Here is a 23,101-nt window from a genome sequence, read left to right as displayed (position 1 = left end):
TCAGTAGATGCATAATAGTGTCCCCGAGCATATAACAGTGAAAACACGGTAAGCCGTAAAATCTTGTCTTTGGTGGTGAACTGTTTTCTCATAAATGACAAGATAACTCGTCGTCTTTAATGGGAAAAGAGTTAAAATAACAAATTCTACATTATTGTATGTTTCACCATTATTTTGCAATACAGTTACTTGTATTTTATTTTAATAACAATAAGTTCAGACTTGTGGAGCCTGGAACAGTTGCAATGCCAACAAGTATGCGATACCATAGAGGAGCTTATGCTGAGTTCACACTGCACGATTTTCAGACTTGTCAGATCGCCATTGTTTTCACACTGCGTGACTTTCTGGGGTAGCATTCAGTTGCTGCTGTGTTCACATTGCACAAAGTATCGGCGACAGGGGGTTTAATACTCCATGACTTAACAGTAGGGTATAAGGTAATAATCCAAGAACCCGCGTGCATCTAACCGGAGTTCTCGCGAGAGACTGGAATTATTAAAAAAATTTTAGCCTTCAAATTATCTGTGAAGTGATTTCCATCTACAAGGAGAAAAAGAAAAACATTATGCAGGAGGAAGATAATTCATTGCCGATGTAGATTTCAGTCAGAAATCATTGCACACAGCCTGATTGTGAATCGCTGACAGCTCCAGATATTTATTATGCCAAATATTTTGCGGCGATTCTCTCAGATCGCGTCTTTGACAATTCACACTGCGTGATTGTCACTCGCATGAAGTGAAGTGAGTGAAGTGACATTCAGCCAAGTATGGTGACCCATACTCAGAATTTGTGCTCTGCATTTAACCCATCCGAAATGCACACACACAGAGCAGTGAACACACACACACACACACACTGTGAGCACACACCCAGGGCAGCCATTTATGCTGCGGCGCCCGGGGAGCAGTTGGGGGTTCAATGCCTTGCTCAAGGGCACCTAAGTCGTGGTATTGAAGGTGGAGAGAGAACTGTACATCGCTCCCCCCACCTACAATTCCTGCCGGCCCAGGACTCGAACTCACAACCTTTCGATTGGGAGTCCGACTCTCTAACCATTAGGCCACGACTTCCCACATGAACGAGCACCGATTTGGCGATTTTGGGCATTTTTCTGCAATTCATCAAAACCTGTCGGTGAGTGAAAAATGGGCCTTAAATCGTGCAGTGTGAACTCTGAGTAAGTGGGACCCCTGACAGGGACTTGGGCCTTTGGTATGGCACAGTGCTGAAGAAGGATAAAACGGCTATCAAAACCATTTATATTGCATCTTAGCTGTGAATCTGCTTCTCTGGTCACCTTGAGCAGGGCTCTGTGTCTGAGCAAACACAATAGTCAGCCATTTTGCCTTTAATCCTGTAAAACGAGCTGATTAAGTCAGCCATTCATTGCGTTTGACTGTTCTGTCCTCGAGCATGTTCTGCTGAAGGCTAATATTTTCTGTAACCCGAGTGCTCCCGCTGGACTGGCTTAATCAAGTAATCGCCTAGCGCTTGTTCAGAAAATGTGAAACAGACAATGACCAGCACAAGCCGTTCCATTCTGGGCGGCACACGGTTGATGAGCGTGAAGAAATGGCTTCATTGCATTTAGTCAAAAGAGTGCAGCACAGCTTAGGACCCTGGCTTAACCAGGTCAGAAAGGTGAAATTCTTCCGACCTTCTTGAGTAGAGCCTTGTGTTGGCTATAAATCCACTAATGACTGAAGGCTTTCCTGGGTCGCCAGTATCAAGCCACCCATCATCCAGTGGGACCATTAAAGTTGAGTCCTGGATGTGATGAGTCTAAGCTCAGTGTCAGCAGGTCAGTTGCTTCCTACCACTTTTGCTTTATTGATGCTTTCAAATCTACTCGTAGTCTACCACTTCAGATGGATTAAAAAAAGCCAACGGTCCGTGCATATAATTAGAAACGGTTTGCCTTAGTTCAAAGAACATGTTAAAATGTATATAATCTTTCAATTAATATGTATAATATGTATGTTGAAAGATTTTATCATTCCTTAGTTAATTTGAGTTATAAAATGTTACTTTATTTTATTTTAACATGCTGCAAATGTAGTAAACTTGTGGCTGGAAGCAAACATTGGAAGTGTGGTGTATCATCACCCTCCTCCACAGCTGAATCCATGGGCTTCATCTCTTGAGTGCCTCCACGAAAGCCATGGTTAGTGACTCAAAATGAAAGGGCAGCATCAAGTGGTTCTTCTTTAACCCTGCGGTGATTGATATTCCTGAGGGTTTGATAGATGACTATCTTTCAAAGATGATTCAGGCCTGATTGATGGCCGGAAAGGACAATGCAATGGTGGGCCTCCCTCCATAACTCCTCCTTTGTACCCTTTCATGACCTTCTTACCTGGCCCTGGAAAGACATGCTTTGAAAACCAAAAGCAGAGTGAAGTAGAAAAGTAGTTTTGAAGGAAGCCATTTAAAGCTAATTAAAGACTGCATGCGGATGTGGCATGGAGCTTTCTGCGTATTTGCGTAATGCTTATTATATATATATATATATATATATACATATACATATAAAAATTGTTATATATATAACAATTTTAGTAATATCGTTTTTTTTACATAAATATAGGCTTATTTTATTGGTAAATAATTAACCTTTTATACATTTTGTTTATCTTAATAATATACATTTTAAATGTTTATTTATTTACGTATAAATTGTGTGTCTTTTTATATAAAATAACGGAGTATGTGGTTATTGAATGGCAGTTATGGTAATATTATTTAATTCATTTTTACATTATGTTTACTCATTTTATTTGTAAATATATAATTACATTTATATATTTTATTTACATGTTATAAAATCTGTGTCTATACAAAATAATTTAATAACTGTAATAACAGAGCATATGGTATTAAAAAGAATACATTTATATTATACTATATACTATATTTACTAACTATATACTTTTAAACTTGTATATTATAGATATTTATATAGAGAGAGAGAGAAAATGTGAATAGTGAACTAGAAATCTGAAATATTTCTTAATCATTGACAATTCTTTCTAAGGTTGATTTTCTCCTTAACATTGGAATATAGCCCAAGATTTTTTCATCAGCGTGAAGATGTTTTACTATCTGCTAAACCTCCTCATGTCTACTTCAATCTTTTTAATATCCTCAAAGGACAGTCTGAGTTGCGTCAGCAGTACACACGGTGACATCTCTATCAGAAACAGATGGTTTACCAGTAAATATTTTCATTTGTCATTTTGCCATAATCAAATCTAATGCCAGAAGTCAGTCAGCTAGTCTTTTAAAGGAATAATTCATGCCATTCCTCACTTTCCAAACCTTGAACGTTTTTGTGTTCTCATTGGAATAATAATAATAAAAATAAAAATCTTTTAAAGAACCATTTCTGTCCAATGAAAGTTAAAGGCATCTAAAACAACACTTGATTGGACCTCAATGACGTTCATTGCATGGACAACATTTTTCAAAAATGATAGAATTTTCAGCTTAATTTTTAATTTAATTTTATTTGTATTTTTTTGTTTTTGTTTTTAAATGTTTACGTTTTCTGAACAAAATTAGAAATAACACCTGCCCATCCAAAACAATCGAATTTTCAGTTTAAAATCAGTGAGGTTGTTGCTAGATGAGACTTTTTTTTTTTTCGTGGTGCCTTGAGTCCCCCGTCTCAGTTAATGACCTCCTGTAATCACATGACCCACAGCTGTACCATAAATCTCATCAAAGGGAAAGCAGGACATTATAGAAGTTTAATCACCAGTATGTTACCTTTACTTTGCAGAGGTGCAGGTCTTTTAATCTCAAATGTTTTAAGGGGTGGTCTCTTTACTTGAGTGTTTTTTTTATTGTGATGGATTGTTTGGCTGCAAGTTCAAAAGTCAGCTCATTTCCTTTGTATTGGCATGGATAACCTTTTGTGTTCCTTGGCTCCATCTCAGGACTTTTACTGTTGTCATTGTTGGGCTGGCTGTGTGTTATCTGTTTTCCTGCGGCACAATGTTTTGGCGTGTGCAGACTGCACACACAATGTTACACTAAATAACTTGAGGAAAGTGTTGAATTGAAAACTGATGCAGGTTTTGTCTGGACTCTGTTAGATGTGTGTTGTTTGCTAGAGGGTATCCGGGAAATCGGTCAAAAAATGACTGGGCCTTCAGGTACAAGGTAACATAAATAAATGTAAAATAAACTTTTATTATTAAAAAAATGATTCTGGTGCATGAGAACTTGGAGCCACCTCCCTCCGGGTGTAATGGTAGTGAGTTATGGGAGTTTTAATGGAAAAATATGGGAACAGGAAGCTTGAAGTTGAAACTGATAAGACATCCTGCATGTGCACACCTCTTCCATGAGCTTGATTTAAGAATAATTATGATCCCTGTGAAAATATATCACCTCCAGTGAACCCAGTAAACAAAACCAATAAGGATTTTCTGAATGTATTAATTATTTAAATATTTATTTTACCTTTTATATTTCATTAACATTCGTATTATGTTTCCACATACATCATTAAATATATTTTATTTTGTTTTATTTTATTTTTAATAAAAAACATTTGAGCTTTTAGTGATTATATGTAGTGGGGTTCAAAAGAAAACTAAATTGATATTCGAAAATATTTATTTTTATAATTGAAATTAGATTAAAACCCCACTATACTATATTATTATACTATACTACACTATATTATACTATACTATATTATTATACTATACTATATTATTATACTATACTATACTACACTATATTATACTATACTATATTATTATACTATACTATACTACACTATATTATACTATACTATATTATTATACTATACTATATTATTATACTATACTATACTACACTATATTATACTATACTATATTATTATACTATATTATATTATACTATACTATATTACTATACTATACTACACTATATTATACTATACTATACTTTATTATTATACTATACTATATTATTACACTATACTATATTATACTATACTATACTACACTATATTATACTATACTATACTATATTATTATACTATACTACACTATATTATACTATACTATATTATTATACTATACTATACTACACTATATTATACTATACTATACTATATTATTATACTATACTATACTATATTATTATACTATACTATACTATATTATTATACTATACTACACTATATTATACTATACTATACTACACTATATTATACTATACTATATTATTATACTATACTATACTATATTATTATACTATACTATATTATTATACTATACTACACTATATTATACTATACTATACTACACTATATTATACTATACTATACTACACTATATTATACTATACTATATTATTATACTATACTACACTATATTATACTATACTATTTTTAAAAAAAATTTTTTTTATAATTTTATGTAGGCCATTTTCTTTTTGTACTTTATTACAATTGATCCAGTCTTTATGAAACAGGGCCTTGCGTCCAGAAGGAAACTTCAGGTTTATTCTTGTTCTTGCAGCGTTCCTGTGCATAGACGCCATGGTTACCGGTTGCCAGGCCAATATTGCTCTTTGTGCGTCAGAGGAAGTGGCAGATCTCAGTTTCAGAGCTGAAATATGCTGCCACTGATGATCCATGCTGACCTGTTGCCCTGCGCTCAGGCAGACATGACATGCACAAGCAGATTGTGACAGTAGCAAATCTGATCTGGTGCTGCAGTAATGGGATTTGTTGCATAAGGCTCTTGAATTTAAGAGCTTCACAATATTTTACAAATTCACATAAAAATATTGAATTGCTGTGTTGCTCACAGGGCTCTTTAATTTGTGTTATTAGATTATATTAATGGGTATTTATTTAGTTTCTGCAGCATCGACATCAACAAACAGAAACAACCGATGTATAATACAAAACATCGCAACATACACATTTCTGAAGACTTAATGTTATATTATTAATACTATATGTGGTATATACACTGTCAGTAGGTTTTTTTATTGCTTCTTATGCTCAAGGCTGCATTTATTAAATCAAAAATACAAAAAAAGGAATATTGGGAATTATTACAATTTAAATTTGAACTGTCTTCTATTTAAATATACTTTTCTGATGTTGTCTACATACAGTTAGCTGCGTATAGAATTTCTTCTCGTAATGAAACATTGTTCAGGAGCACGCACATACACACAACAGATGTGTTTGTATTGTCACTAATGCCTTCGCTATCATGTTTGCACAGCCTTTTTCTGAGTCTGATAGAGAGCGATGGCCTTCAGTGGTGATAATCCATGATTCTCTCAGAATAGCATGGCATTGCTGCATAAGGGTAAACCTTTATTTTAAATCTGTTATTACATTTGGATCCTGCTCTTTGAAACCGATGCCAATGGGTCGAATGCAGTGATGTGGTCCATTAACTTTCATTCCCTACCAAATTATACATGCAGGGTGAGCGCCGGTACCTTCCAGGGTTTTCTCATGAACATGCCAGAACTTGTTTTAATGAGATCCACTGTGAACTAAAGCTTTTAAACTGCTGCAGATTAAGATTGATTGTGAAATTACATCTTTCTTCAAAGCCCGGGATTACGGTTCAATTGTAGTTTTGAAGTACTTCAAATGTATCTCTGACTCTTAGTATAGTAAAAAATGCGACACAAACATTTTTGCAGTAATTTGTAATTTTCAATGAGTTGGCATGTGTCTGCGGTATTTTTCACTTTGCTTTGCTTTTTTTGGGGCAGAGAAGCTTACATACAAAATAAAGTGCTTTTTCCACATCACACACTAAATACTGTACACTGTGTATGTCTGTGCATGTGTGTTATATATGTTATTTTAATTTATTTTTAGTTTTTTGTATATATTTTATTTATATAATTAGATTTTTTAATTTATTTATTGTTTTTTAAATTTACATTTTATATATAATTTATTAAAATTTGTAAATCTTATATTTTTAAAATGCGTTGGTTTTTATGTATTTATTCTATTGCATTTATAGCTTTTAAATGTATTCCCTTGTTTGTTTTCTATTTATTTTATTTTATTTTTTTGCTTTTCTTTTTGCCCTACCAGGTGTTTTATATATATTACCTATTAAAATGTCCATTTCACATCCATCTTTGCAGAGAAAGTGATTAAAGAAAGCACAAAAGACTGTACAAGTTCTCTCAGCCATGGACATGAACAAGATGAAAAACCTTCACAAGAAGTTGGCAGGAACACTTTCAAGAAAGGTGAGGCGGTTCATAGAGATGATTAATGAGTAATTTAGGCAGGTCTTGACCTCCGTGCTCTTTATCTGATGGGTCATTGCTACAAGAGAAGGATATAGTGTCATAACAAAAGTGCACCAGTACCTCAAGATGGCACCCTGCTGGATCATCCATGAGATTATAGTATTGCTTGGATCCAATCACACGACACGAGTTTATACTGTTGGCCCAGAAAGAAGAAATCAAGACAATAGGCTAAACCCCTTGACACGTTGTACTTCAGGATCACCGATTCATGCATTCAGTGTCAAGCGAATTACACTCGAGTTTTACAGAGCTGTACCGATTCAAAACCACCAAAACAGATGCTTTGAAATACAATACAGCTCACATTTCCTTGTTCTGTTGATGAGATTACAGGGGACAGAAAAAATCCCTAGAGGCATATGTGACTGGCATGGATATCTGTTCTCCAGCACACAGCTTGCATTAGCAAGAGCAGGCCGGCAGCACCTGTGTAAATGTGATAGTCTGATAACATTCAGCTTTGCGCTGTGGGCCTGTCTGCGGTGTGATGTTTGTTTGTACCTGGAAATATACTGCAGCTCACACAAGTTCAACCATTGGTACTGCTGACAGATTTACTTTGGAAAGAGCCACGTGTTTTAAATAATGACTTTAAAATACCTTTTATCCCAGTTTAATCTGTTAAAGTTATGTGAATTAGTTACAAGAATAGAACCAATCACATACTCTCCAGAAATTATAAAAATAAAGTAGTTTTTTTCCAGTTCCATGTGGTATTTTAATATCGACTAACCGATGAAATAAAGCCTTTTAGATAAATACATTTTTGATGTTCCATTTGGTCCCACCGTAAATCACATACTTCAACTTCTGTTTTCAAATATTTGTCTAAAATGTTTTTTTTTTACATTATGATATTTATTAATATTATGTACACATAAAATAAGATGATAAATTAAAAAACTTAGCGTAAAATAGAAAGAAAAAAAAAAGAATTACACACTAAAAACTTGCTATTGTTTATATATATATATATATATATGCAGTATGTACCAGTGAATTTATATTCATTAGTTTCTGTTTATGTATGTATATGTGTTTATTTCATTATTGAATTTGTAAATTATACATCTGTTATTCTGTCACCAGATGCAAAAAAGCATGACATTTTTATGCTTATTCTTATTTAATTTTATATTAATTTGTGTGTATATATTTATTTTGATCGACATATACTTCCCTTCTGTGTAAATTTTTTTGTGATCTGTGTTTCTTCAGTGGTTCCAGGCTCTAGCACTAAAAATGTTTTCACGCGGCTGCTGAAAGTGGCTCAGCATTACCTTTTGGAATCGGGGAAGTACAGTGCACCTGCCAAGAGCAGCCCTGCCCTAGGCCGCCTCTCCAAAACCAGAATCTCCACCTCCTTCACTCAGACACAGGTACATCTCACATTATCACCAATGTATGACCTGCATTCTTTGAAGCTGAAAATAGCAATGTGTTCGCAGCAGCTCCACTGTTTATATCAGAGATCGATATCAGAGAGAAGATACACTTGACACATTTTTTTGCTGTGCTGTGTATTAGTCCTATATATATTTATTCTGAGAATGTATGTGACTCAGGGTCGAACCAGGAGGAGCAGTAGCAGGCGTTCCCAGAATTCCACTCTGGGTGGGGTCAAGAAGGAGCAGCTCCCTTCTCAAGATTCAGATGGAGCTGCTGATAAAGACAGGTGTGTAAAAGAAATAAAGACAAAACGCTAAACAATCTGGCCCCTTTTGTGTTTAAATAGGTTTAGTTAATTGGTACAATGTTTTAATTGACTACAACACCTGTGGCTCATTAAAAGAACTGTTAATATAACACACTCAAACTTTTAGAAGTAAAAAATGTAAAAGTAAATACATAAATTACTATTCAAACTGACAAATAAATAGACATTTGAAATATTTGTTATTTTAATAATAAATTAAATGCAATAAAAGCATTCAAGTGATAATAAAAAAATCCTCATATCCATCAGCTTATGGAGTGTTTGAGCGATTTAATGATGCAGCCAGCACATTCTTTGAAATACCTTCTTTTTTCACAGAAGAAATAAAGTCATACAGGTTTGATACAAGATGAGGAAGTAAATGATGAATAAACAATAAAATAATTTTCTTTTTAGTTAAATAAAGGTGGGAGTCACTAATCAGGTCTTTGTTTTTTGTTTTTTTTCTTCATCACAGAGTGACATAATTTATGGCTTTGTACTAATGTTTTTATTGAGCTTTAACTGAGAAAATGCTTCTGGCTAGTTGAGATAGTTTTGCAAGTCTGCTCACCTGTTTACGCGTGTGTGTGTGTGTGTGTGTGTGTGTTTGTGTGTCTAATTTGTTCCTTTAGATATTTAGGTTGAGATTAGTTTAAGTGGGAGCATTGAATGTATTACCCCTTTAATGTATAAGGATTGAAATTAAAATGTGGAGTTAAAATTGTGTTGTAAATTTCAATGTTGTTTCGCAAACCTTTCTCTTGATAAAAGTTGGAAAAACTTGCCAACATACTTGTCATTCCCAGCAGCTCCTGAATTAGAGTCTGTAGAATGAAATCCTTGAGACCGAATAGGGTCACCGAGGGTCAGTGTGTGGATTTTTCCTAATTTGACATGATGAGGAAATAAGGAGGCTGTTTCTTTGTGTGTGTCCAAACCCCCAGCTTAGGTTTTCAACACTTCACCCTTTTCCCAGAAAACCAAGTGTAAACGCCCTAGAGCACAGCCTGCGTTGAAATGCAAACATTCATTAGCCCTGTGAGAAATACACATTTTACTGATGGGTTGCAGAGTCATAGGGGCACTCAGGGATTTGAGGGTTTTTATGGCAGACAGAAATTCCAAATGTCCTCAAATATGGTATCAGAAATGACACTGAAAAGCTCAAAGCTTTGCACAATAGATCATGATACTCTGGAATAGTCATGTGCATCATGTAGATAGTTAATTCAAAAATGGCATAAGGTATTTAAACTTGTTTTCAGTTAATATATTTTTAATTAAGCAGTGTTGTTTGTTACTCTTAACATATATTATTACTTAAAAAAAAAAAAAAAAAAAGCTTAAAATAGTAGATAAAAAACTTGAAAGTTACAAATGTTGGCTTAGCAACTAATTCAAATATAATAAATAGAAATAAGTTGAAATAGTAAAATGCAAATAAATTTAACACAAATATAAAAACTCAAGCTAAATATAAATATATATAAAAATGGTAATCACATAATGAGATGATTAAAGCATAAATGAAAATCAAAATGAAATCTGAAAAAGTAAATGAATAACTAAAAGGAGTAAATGAGCATATATACTCTTTCTCTCTCTCTCTCTCTCTCTCTCTCTCTCTCTCTCTCTCTCTCTCTCTCTATATATATATATATATTTTTTTTTTTTTTCATTTTGATTTTTATTTAAGCTTTAATCATTTTATGTGATTGTCGTTTTTTTTTGTATTAAGCTTGAGGGGCTTTTTGTTTTAGTTTAGTTTTTTTTAGTTGTATATATGTTGAATATATGTTTAGAGAAATTTGTCACGCGTGAGATGCTGCAAAAGCTGAGACATGAAGAAGATGGTCAAACACATCCGTCTAGCATGTGTTTACATAGGAAAACAATGGAAAAGTTCTTCTTTGTGAATGGCCAAATGTCCAAATACTATGTCCCTGAGTGAGTTTTGAGATCTGATTTCTGACTCTTCACAGCTCCAGCTCTTCAGCCTGGCGTGTGAGGTCAGGACCCGTGGGTAAAGTGGCTCGCAGAAAGAGCCGAGTTCAGTCTGGACGAGGAGGTTCCCTCATGCTGAAGAATCGAAGCTCTAGATCTCAGCAAACAGCAGCTCAAACGTTTATGCGGCCAGAGAACACCAAGAATGATGAATGTCAAGAAACCCAAAGCAGGTACTGAATCATTTGCATTCAAGATTAATAAATCTTTGGCTTGTGTAGGCGGAGGAAAGGCATTTGATCCTCCATCATAAACATTTGTTCACCAGTGCCAACAATAATTCTTGTTTGCTTTGGGAAGGGATTAAACTGACAGGTGGCCACGTTGGTTTGGTTTGGCAAGTTTTTGTACTCAATGAAGATGCGTTAGTTATAATGATGCTTTAATCTGATCCCAATCCCTCATATTCAAAGTGATTAATGCAACCGTATGGATTCTTTGCAACAGAGAAGGATTTAAATGAAAGCACAGAGAACCATGAAAGGCGATACTTTAATGAGGTAAATGGGAGTAAGGGGCTTTTTTCACCACTTTTTAGTAGCATACCTGTGGATTGGTTTGATCTCAGCAAGGAAGTCTAGACTTTTTGTAAGAAATTAAGCAATTGTTAGGGCTTGTACATATATTTTGCAAGGGATAAGTCAAAAACGTATTAAAAACATACATTAAGTGGTACGCATTATATCAGCACCATATTGGTTATTGGATATTACATAAAAAAAATTGCATAAAAAAAACTAAAAACCTAAGTTTTGACGTGTAAAAATCGACTAAAATGGATAACTGAAATGGAAAAAATTTACGCTAAATAGAATTAAAAACAACACTTAATAGAAATGACAAAAGCATATTAAATTATCAAAAGTTAAAATTGAATAAAGGATATTGAAAAATATTAATAAATAATATAATAGTATATAAATAATGCTAAATGTCACTGGAATTTTTCTTCCCAGTTGAAATTTTTTTCTTATTTAAAGACTAAATAAAACCAAAGAGAAATAATAAGAAATTAAAGCAATTGTCAGGGCTTGTACATATATTTTATAAGGTATCAGTCAAGAACTTAAGTATCATATTTATTGAAAGTTATTATATATATATATATATATATCTATATATATAGATATATATATATAGATATATATATATTAGTGGTGGGCCGTTATCGGCGTTAACGTGCTGCGTTAATGGGGGACTCTTATCGGGCGATTTAAAAACATATCGCCGTTAATCTATTCTCAAAGTTGGGTTGGGAGCTGGGTCTATACTATGCGAGCTATGATGACCTTTCACCTTGATATTTTAGCGCGGATGTATACCTAGCCGAATCTGTAGGGGGCGAGAACAAGTCTTTAAACCTGTGTGTATGCCTACTGTGAAATTTCCACATCAAGCGTGACGTGCCAGCATGGATGCCGCCAGGTTTGCTTCAGTGATTTATTTTTTTTTTTTAAGAAGCTTCCCAAAGGAAACCTCGACAAGAAGCACCCATGTTTCACACACACAACGTATGCAGTCCGTGTGCGTTTCGTATGTGGTGCTGAAGCAGCACGGACTCGTACTCATTGTGCTTTCACACAGGACGCGTTTGCATCACTGCACTGCTGCAGACGCAACGCTCCTGGAACCCACTGACGGACATCAACCGCGTGAACGCTGGAATCCGTTAACATGGGTGCATAAAAAAATACGAAACGCATACGCGCTGCAAACGGATTATGTGTGAAACAAGCGTAAGGTTGTTTGCACCTTGTGCAATGTGGAATTAGTTTACAGCTTTCTCAAGAATTGTGATGCATTTTGGAAACAGGAGATGAGCCCCTGGTCTAATGCACCACCTGTCTTGAGAAACCCCTTCTCAAAGACTTACTTTTAGTCATTATTTTATTTGGGTAGCACACACATTCTGAATGCCTTCAGCAGAACTCAAATGAGCCATTTTAATCTAGATTAATCTAGATTAATTCCAAGATTACAGTGAGATTAATGTAGATTAAAAAAATTAATCTATGCCCACCACTAATATATATATTTGGACAGTAACAGCCAATAAGAGATATTTAATTGTCTACAAAAACGCACCTAAAGTTAATCTTAAAAAACACAAAATTTGCTAAAGATCTCATCTTTAGCGAATCTCAAAAAATAAAAAATTCATATTGTACATTATAATGTTGCAATGGTTAATTCACTTATAGAATTAGAAATTATTGTTTTAGTGTTTTACTTGTCATTTATTTAGCCCAAATAGTATTCATTTTAATGTTGACCATTTATTTGTTATTGGCTGTAACATAAAATTATCACATTATCTGAATTGAAATTTTTATATTGGTGTATAACTTTATCAGAATTTCCACATTTAGAAAGCCTGCATTGTCTCCGTCACTGGAAAAAACTTTGATAAAGATAGCTTATGAGGGTTATGAGGACAAAAATATCCCTTTTTTGAGCTCTATTTGTGTCAACGTTTTACATCTTTACCCTCTGGGATCATGCGGAAAAGCAGTAGGTTTGGTGGAAAAATGTAGCAGAAGTGTTAGTTCAGTCAGTTATGTCAGCACGCTGTATTTAAACCCTCGTGCCCAGAGGCCAGCGTCCTGCCATTTCCACCTGCCCTCTTCAATGGAAGGAGCTGACACAGGAGCAGATGAGTCACACCAGCTCTGAACACAAGCATCTGGCCTTTCAACTTTTTACATCCAACTTCCTGGTGCCTTAGTAGCACTTGTAATGATGTCAGGGGGGAGTGTGAAACTTTCATTGACTGGGATTTTAAGAGAGGTTGCAAAGGTTGTTCTATTATGTGTGCATTTTTAACAAAAATGTTGTTGCTTTAGTCTCACCTGAGAATTTTAATCCTCCCTTGAACCAATAATGCAGTCAATGAGTTCAAAATAAAGTTCCTAAAGCAGAATCCTTTCCAGGAACATTTTAATTACTACTCTCAAGCATAAAAGTAGCCTAACTACATTTTTCTTTATTCACATACATAGAGACTTATGTAAAAAAAAAAATGTTTTTGTGCAGGCTGACTCGGGTTTCTTCCAGCAAGTTTCTGGTTTTATGAAAAGTTCCTTAGTACACACAAAATGTAAACACAATGAAACAAATTTAACACAAAGAAAATGTAGTCTAAAGTTTTTCTTTTTTGTTTCAGTGGTTTCCAATAACAGCATACAATTTTGCTGTTAATCTGCTTCACTTGGTTTTGTTTGCTTTGTTTTGCTTTTATCTCAGATTTGTTTTCTAAATCTTTTTTGTTTCTTTTTAGAGTTTTATGTGCATTTCTTTTAAACGTTTTAGATTTTATTTTAGTTTTTGCTTAGTTTTTTTTCTTTCTTCTTTTTGGTTTCTTTTAAATGTTTTAATTTGGGGTATTTAGTACATTTTATGTTATTTTATTTCTGCTTTGTTTTGCTTTTATTATTTTATTTAATTTTATGGAGGAAGGCCATTTAAATTATAGTATATTAAATGTACTTTATATTTCCATCTTTTACACTTCTTTTTTTTATATATCATTAGTGGCCATAACAGGATTTCCTAAAACGTATTTCATCTGCAAATTGTTCCACACAGCTCTAGAATTCATTCACATATGTATATGCTTTTCCCAGATGATAGCAATGGACGTAATACAACCTACACTAAGAAATAAAAAACAACAAATATACTTTATAAAAAATATATATTTATAAAGTATGTTAGTGTGCTTTGTAAGTATAAATATTTTAAAACCTATGTATTTTCAAAATATTTTGACATTTGAATGGTTCCTGTGTTCATCAAAAGAAAAATACTACTTTGAACTTTTTTCCTTCTTTGAAGTTAACAGTGCTTCCATTGGGATATTTTTTTTCTTCTTCCCACCACAGCTTACTATCTTCACAAACCTGGCTGAATCTGCGGTGTGGGTCTTTTCCCAATCATGTGATTATCAGACGTCCCACCTCTGAAAAGAGCAAGAGTGTGGGATGCTATGGAAAGAACCTCTGTGCCTGTATGCCATGTGTGCGTCATGCTCCGAATGAGCAGCAAAGACATGGGATCCCATGCCCAGTGTTTGATCTTCCTCTTCTGTGTCTGGTTTCCAGGGGGAAAAGATTACAGCATACCTGGCAACCCTGCCCAAAGTGGTGATGGGATACATATCTTGGAATACAGCACACAGTTGTCTATGCGTGTAGGTTCGTGCCGACTGTTGGATAGGGGTGCGATAGCCATTGTTGTTCACTTGGGTGCGATGGTTATGCAACAAAACTGAATGGAAGTAGGAAAGTTGATCAGGGAACAGCTGATCTTATCTGAACACATTGAGATTCAGGTGACCGTGTTGGTGGCTGTGCTATAGACTTTGCATAAACAACACTGAGGAAAAATGTGATGGGATCAGATCCAAAGGGAAATACGTGCAGTATGAAATCCCATGATTAACAACACAGAGTGGCATTTATTTATTAATGACTTAGCTCCTGATTTCCCAGCATCACCCTGCTGTTTAGAAGGCTGCGTCTGCCCCAGTGGACCGGGGATAGGAAATGTTTTTAGCCATGTAGAAATCTGGGTCCGTGCGAAGTTTTTAAAGTGCATGGTCACTCGGTTGTTGTGAATGTAACTTAGGCAGAGGAGAGTGAAGCTTTAGCTCTCTTCCAAATTAATTGATTTAATATGCGCTACATTTCAACAACCTGAAATGCACAGGAGATCTGACTCTTTGATTTCAATAGAGTTTGACATTGGCATAATGTTAAGATAACAATACAGTAGTAAACATAATTAGTGCACAGTTATTAACTCTTAATATGCACAGAAATACAGTACATTTCACAACAAGTATATTGAGTGTAAACGTTTTTTGGATTGAACTTTATCTAAATGTAAGATTTTTTTATTTATTTATACTTTTGGGATTCGGATGGATGAATTTGAATGAAATAATATATAGTTATAGTTTAAATTTCTGACTTTGTGAATCCTGGGAATCTTTTAGTTTATTCCACTTTAGTTCAGTTATTTTAGAATTTTTTTTCTTTTAGTGAAATAATTTTTTCAATGTTTGAATATGTTTGCTTATCTAGGGTCCTGTGATTTCCACGATGCCATGGATTTGCAGAATCCAGTCATAGAAAAACGGAATTTACTGTATAACGTTTTCTTGGATTACAAGAAAAGTTAAATTAATATTTTTGCCTTTATTTGATTACCAGAAAAAAGTAAACTCAAACTTAATTAATAGGGCCCTATTAAAAAAAAAAAAAACAGTTAAAAGAAATGCTGTTGAAATTTTCATGATTTCAAGACATGCTTTTTGATTAGTAAACATTTTAACAATTAAAATGGAGTCCAGAAAAATATAACAAATAAATATAATCCAGAAAAATTAAAATGGGAAAACTGAGTTTGGGGCAAAAAAATTTCACACATTTTTACCTGAGCCCAGGTGCAGTTGCTGGCTTTGTTTAATGCAGTTAATGGCTTCTCTATTGTACAGTACAAGGTCCACCAAAACCACAATTCCAGCCACATGAATCCTAAATGAAGCTGCTTAATTAGCTAATTACATCTAGTATGTCATGTCCAAAAGTCTGAGACCACTAGTGCAAAGAAGGGCTGTGTATCTGGAAGAATGTGGCAAAACGATACAAATCACGATACAGGGGTTGGGATATGATATATTGCGATACTGTAAGCAAGGCGATATATTGGGATATTTCTTATTTTAGGAATAGGATATATTTTTAGGAAAGCTGTCATTAAGAACACACCACCATATGCAAACCTTAGCGAAAATAAAAATACCAGAACACACTGGGATCCTGCATTTGCAATAATTAGTTCCTGTAACATTAATCATTATTGAACCACCTTTTGTTCAGAGTCAAGGGGGAAAAATTAAAGCGCTTGCAGATTCTTTAGTTAAATGTTTATGTATAAAATGTATTTTATAAAAAGACTATATATATAGTCCCTATAGACCCTGTTTTAAAGGTTCACAGTTTAATTTTACAACTGTGACATGCAATATCTGAAAAAAAATACATCTGCTTAATATCATTGAAAAATAAAGTTCTAGCAGGATCCCTTAAGAAAACAAAACAATTGCAAAACAATAAAATAAATACAGATGTTAAACATTATCAGAACCTTTCAACTTGGATTTCATCATTTACTCACCTTCACGTCGTGCCAATCCTGTATGCTTTTGTTTCTTCTTTGGAACAGAAAAGAAGATATTTTGAAGATTGTTGGTAACCAAACCGTTTCAGGTCCCATTTACTTCCATAGTAATGTATTTTTGTCCCTACTTTGTAAGTCAATGGGACCCATAATCATTGGGTTACCAACATACTTCAAAATATTTAAGTAATTTAACAGTAATTTAATGTCTCTTAGATCTTATTCTGTCTGTCGTTCTCAAAATGAAGTCGAGATCATTATTTTGGGTTATATGCCATGCCGGCCACAAATAGAGACATCTGGCACTTTTGATTAATGGTGCTCAGTTTCTAGGTTTCCAGCTGTCTTCCCCTGGGACTGGCTGTTCTACACCTCCATTGTCCAACAGGCCGCTCTGTCTCAATGGCTCACGCTGGGCCTTCTGCACCTCATAGTGCCGGCAAACAGCTAAATCCAGCGTGGCTAAACTCTGCAGGGAAACCTGCTTAAACACACTTACTGTGGACCTCAGAGGGTGTATAGCGAGAAGCAGCTGGTCCATACGGACACATGCTTCATACTCCCATTATATGAAGGACTGCAGCGGTCTCAGCCTGTGGAGCTTGAGAGAGACACATTGTGATAGTGTTTTTAATCTGAAATCATGCTTAGCTTGCTGTTTTGCTACCACTGGGCTTATGTTGTGTGGACGTAGTAATGTGGAAAAGGATCAACCCTATTCATATCCCCAGCTGATGGATTTGTGATGCTCTTTGGATAGAAAACACTTTTAACGATGAACAGAAAAGGAATTGTATCAGATTTGTAAAAATCTTGGTTAGAGCACCAAGAAATTTTTTTTGTGTGTGTGTTTAGGTTAGTTGATTAAAATCTGCTAATGCAAAGTAATTAGAAAAACTCAGTCAAAAGTGAGTTTTGTAGTAAATGTAGTTTTGTAAAAAAAAAAAAAAAAAGTTTGTTTTAGAGAAATTTTGTACCAGATTTTCAGAAATTCTCAAGCAGTTTAGTTAGTAATATTTTAAAATTAGTATTAAATAACATATTTTTTAATGTTATACCAAGTTAATTTTATTTTATATATATAATTTACTTATAACATTAAAATGTAAATAATATGAATTCATATTAAGAATATTTCAATTAATAATTTTACATTATATTGAGAAATATATATATTTATTTTTATTATTTTTTAATATTCAAATTAACTTTTTATTTGCTTTTTTTTTTTTTTTTTGCATAATATATGTATATTTTGTATATATGGACTAAAACAGACACACATACAGTATGTATATAAATAATATGTTGTGTGGTCAAGCATGTTCATTTTCATATTTGTTCATGTAGGTTCACTTAATACATTTCAGTTCATATAAGACTAGATAAAATCCATTCAAATATTTGATTCCATTTGATTTTTGTTGAAAAGGCTTCATTTAATGGACACATTTTAAGTCAAAGAAGGTTCGTTGAATGTTATTATTTTTTGAGAGATTTTAAGTGCAAGAGGATGTTCTGCAAAGACCAAAGTGAATGGCACAGCAGGGCAAAGCGATATTTCGAGCGCTCCTGAGAGATGAGAGCGAGACAATAAAGGACAAGAGTGCTCTTGCTGCCTGAGGTGCCTTTAGCTGAGAACATCTCATGCTTTTAGCACTCAGTTTAGTATAGCACGAGCTGCAGGGCCCTTAAGAACAGTTGCTACAGCGGGTTGTTTTTGTGGCTACATCTTAATTGAGTAGTTCATGTAAGGCTACATAACACGATATGTGCATTATTGCTCTTGTTGTTTTAAATCTATACTAGATGTAATATTAGTTATGCTATTCACTGATGCATGTACGTTTGATTTTTTTAAACATTGTTTTAAAGCCTCGCAGGTTCAATTTCATAAGTGCACCATGACCTGGGCAGAAACATAGACCATTATCATTGTGATCATGGTACTGTCCCTGCAATTGTTCTGAAAATCATTTCGACGCACACCCTGAATAACTACCTTTCTGTGTTTGTAAATGAAGGCATGTGCCACTGAGCGAGAGAAACTTCATCCCCTGCCCAAACACAGCCAGTCAAGTGCGAGAATCACAGCTCATTTGAGCCCACGTGGGACTCGTCATGGAACAAAGTGTGCTCACTTCATAACTGCTCAATGAAGCACTGTCATCTGACAATTAAAGCAGGCCCTGCCTGACTCTCTCCTCCTTCACCGTCTCTGACCACATGTTGCTGATATGCACTACCAACTTTACCCAAGTCCGTGTTACTGTATGAATGTAGGATTTTCAAAATCATGTTTTTTCTGACTTGCATAATTTATGGAACGTCCATATTTTAATGTAGCTTTTATAGTTATTTAATAAAAGATTAATTCATAATAAAGGTATGGCTTCTTGTCTTTTATTTGTGAAGATCTGTCTGTCTTTCAGTCATTTGTCTCTCTCACAGTCGGTTTCAAACAAAATGTGTTTTCTGGAGATATTTGTAGTTTAATTGGGAAATTTGGGAACACAGCTACACAAACGTCAGTTAAAACATTGTATCTCGTTACATCAAATTACAGAAACTGGAAAATAATTGATTTAAAAAATGTAAAACAATTGAGCAGTAGCTAACTTCCTTAATGCAAATTTATACTATGTTTATATCGTTTATTACTATCCTGTTAAGTTGTGTCTGAGTTTAACCAGATTACAATTCCGAAAATAAGAAATTCTTTATATTATCACATATGTATATATTTCCCCCCAAGAGTTTAAAGCTACTGCATGGCCCTACTGTACTTCAGCTGTGTTGAGATGTATGTTTTCATGTGTAAAATATCTCATTAGATTTTGAGAATCTGTGAGATCCTGTCAAATCAAGGTAGTGGTTTTAATACTGTGTATATTTCAATGGAAAACTGACTTTATGACTAAATGAGCAGTGTGGATCAGTTGTTTCCCACAGGCCTCTCTGCTGTGGCTCCATGACCTTCTCCAGTATGAAGTTGGCAGTAGGAGTGCAATGACAACATACAAAAACACAGACAACAAGAGTCATAAAGCGTCTGAGTGTCACAGCCCTGTAATTATCTGAGGAGTAGGTTTCGGATGAGCAGCACCACACACGAGCGAGTCCTGCACTGATGTCATGTAACAGCGGAGGAGCCGGTTTCTGTTTTTATCTCCATTTGTTTGCTTTTCACCTCAAAGGCCTTTTTCTGTTTGCAAGTGAGCATATAGATTCAGTCCTCAAATGGCTCCACATCCACACACTGTTTGCCATCAGTTGCAAGAAGAATTTGTAATTGTGTGCTGTTCTCAACGTTTCTGCCTGCTAAGTCAACATAAAGAACAGCGAAGGAAGGGCTCCATTCACACACTGGTCGTGTGAAAAGCTGATTGATTTCCATGAGTTAGTCTTATCATTAGTCCTGTTTGATTTATTCACACAGACCTCACACTTTCACCGGCTCACTTCACCTCAATACTGTTTGAGGCTTGGATACGAGCCAGTAGCTCTGTCCACCCATCCAAAGCATCTTTAATGGCTCAAATTAACATTAAACTGAATATTAGTCACTGAATAAAAATTTTAATCTTTTATGTTTAATTCTATGTTGCTTTCCATTTCTTTGTAATTTAATGACTGCTAGGTGGTTGTTGTTGTGAGGATGTTGTGGGTGGCTGCTTGTGTGTTTGCTAGGGTGTAACTGCCGGACACTTTTATTTATTTATTTATTTTTATAGCTGTATTGGTTTTGGAAGTATTTTTCCAATTCATTTTATCATAAAGATTTTAAAAATTCCTCAATAAATACTTATAAGCCTTTAACTAGTTCAACCAACTCTGGGATAAATCACAACTTTACAAACTTTGATTTGAAAGAGAAAAAATCTGGAAAAAAGGCCAAAGGTGCTTTTTTAGTTTATTAGGAATGAACTATAATTCCATGAATCACTGCAAATGACTGACTGATCAGTTATTATTGATAATCATGCCACTTTTTTTCAGGAATCTTAAGCATTTATTTAAAATAGAACTCTTTTGTAAGATTATAAATTACTACCACTTTTAATAATTTTAATTCATCTTTACCTGAATAAAAGTATTAATTAAAGAAAAAAAACTTTGAACGTGTGTAAGAAGTTTGGAGCATATGAACTCTATGGTGAAAATGAATTACATTTTTATATTTTCACGCTGACTGTTGCACTCTCCAGTATATGAATTAGGGAAAATATGTTTTCAAGAATGTAGAATGCATTTGCTATTATAAGAAATTCTTTCATGTACAGTGCATGTGTAAGAGGCCCTCTGAGTGTGTCGCAGTCCCTTTGAGATCCTGCATACCTGTGTCAACCCACTCCCACCCATTTCCACATAGTCTATTAGTGTAGTGACCTATGAAGTCAGGGAATGCTTTGAGTGGACCTCCATGACCTTGTAATGGCTGAAAGCCACTAGTTCAGGATCAAAGCTGGAAGGTTTGCTGCTCCAAAACCTGCCCATGCACAGAGGTCAGCTTTGTTTGTATTTGGGAAACATCCCCTTCCTCCTCTCTCTAATGCGCTCGTTAATGTGACGCACCATTTATATTTCATCATGAGAAGCTCATTAAATATATTGTTTGTAATGCCAAAGCGTGGGAAAACAAAAATCTTCTTTGGTCCGAAGATCTTGCACTTTACCTTGTTTAAATTAAAATTTAAAGTGACTTTAAAGGGACAGTTCACCCAAAAATAGGCGGTAAACAAAGAAGATATTTTGAAGAATGTTGGAAACAAAACAGTTTTAGGTCCCATTGACTTCTGTGGTATTTTTTTGTCTATACTGTGGAATTCATTGGGACCCAAAACCGTTCAATATGTGATACTTCTCTTGAGTTCTCTCAATTGTTTTCTCACATACTATTTGTTATCTCAAGTGTTTTATTTTTTTTGTCCATACTATGGAAGTCAATGGGATCCAAAACCATTTGGTTGACAACATAGTGTGGACAAAAAACAAATATCATGGAAGAGGAATTTGAAACCATTCAGTCAACAACATAGTATTTACTATGGAACCGTTTGGTTTCCAACATTTTTCAAAATATCCTTTTCCTTTCTGTTTCATATAAGAAAGAAATTCATACAGGTTAGGAATGACATGAGGTTGAGTAAATGATGGAATATCCCTTATTTCTGACTAAATACAATATGATCTTGTTTCCCGAGGTTTCCAGGTAATTTGGTTTTTCGTCACCTTTTCACCTAAGAGAATTGGAATCAGAAGAGCTTTATTACCAAGTATGTTTACACACAAGGAATTTGACAACATAGTGCAGACATACATAGGAATAACACAGTAGGGATGTAATATAAAACTAGGGGAGTCGTGGCCTACTGGTTAGAGAGTTTGACTCCTAACCCTAGGGTTGTGGGTTTGAAACTTGGGCCAGCAATACCACAACTTAGGTGCCCTTGAGCAAGGCACCGAACCCCCAACTGCTCCCCAGGCGCCGTAGCATAAATGGCTGCCCACTGCTCCGAGTGTGTGTGTGTTCACAGTGTGTGTGTGTGTGTGTTCACAGTGTGTTCACTGCTCTGTGTGTGTGCACTTTGGATGGGTTAAATGCAGAGCATGAATTCTTAGTATGGGTCACTATACTTGGCCGTATGTCACATCACTTTTAATATTAAAAAAATGGAATCAAAAGATTAAATAATGTACTATATATACAGAAATGGAAGTATAGAGGTAAAATAGAAGAACAAAAGAAGATTAATTGTTCAGGTTGAATAAAGCCTGTGGTTTTAATAACTCTTAACAGTTTATTTTCCCCTAAATGATTGTGTGGGTTCCTTGGAATAAAAGCAGGGAAACTAGGTGCAACAAGAGATTGAAATTCTGGTCTTCTCTTTCAAAATAACCTGC

The 23,101-nt window shown here is 34.6% G+C and overlaps 1 protein-coding gene across 1 annotated transcript in view; it reads left to right on the top strand.

Moving 5' to 3' along the window:
• LOC132133630 (TBC1 domain family member 8-like) overlaps positions 1-19,582 on the top strand; it is a 34,260-nt gene extending 14,678 nt beyond the window's left edge. Inside the window, exons 11-15 of the mRNA XM_059546516.1 lie at positions 7,138-7,245; positions 8,530-8,690; positions 8,877-8,986; positions 10,993-11,187; positions 19,222-19,582. Of these exons, the coding sequence (XP_059402499.1) occupies positions 7,138-7,245; positions 8,530-8,690; positions 8,877-8,986; positions 10,993-11,187; positions 19,222-19,300 (653 nt within the window). The 3' untranslated portion in view covers positions 19,301-19,582. The remainder of the gene's footprint in view (positions 1-7,137; positions 7,246-8,529; positions 8,691-8,876; positions 8,987-10,992; positions 11,188-19,221) is intronic.
• The last annotated feature ends 3,519 nt before the right edge of the window (positions 19,583-23,101 follow it).

This window comes from Carassius carassius, chromosome 50 (assembly GCF_963082965.1).
Source record: "Carassius carassius chromosome 50, fCarCar2.1, whole genome shotgun sequence".
NCBI lineage: Eukaryota > Metazoa > Chordata > Actinopteri > Cypriniformes > Cyprinidae > Carassius > Carassius carassius.
Note: the sequence above shows the minus strand (reverse complement) of the source record. Positions and strands in the feature narration are given on the sequence as shown.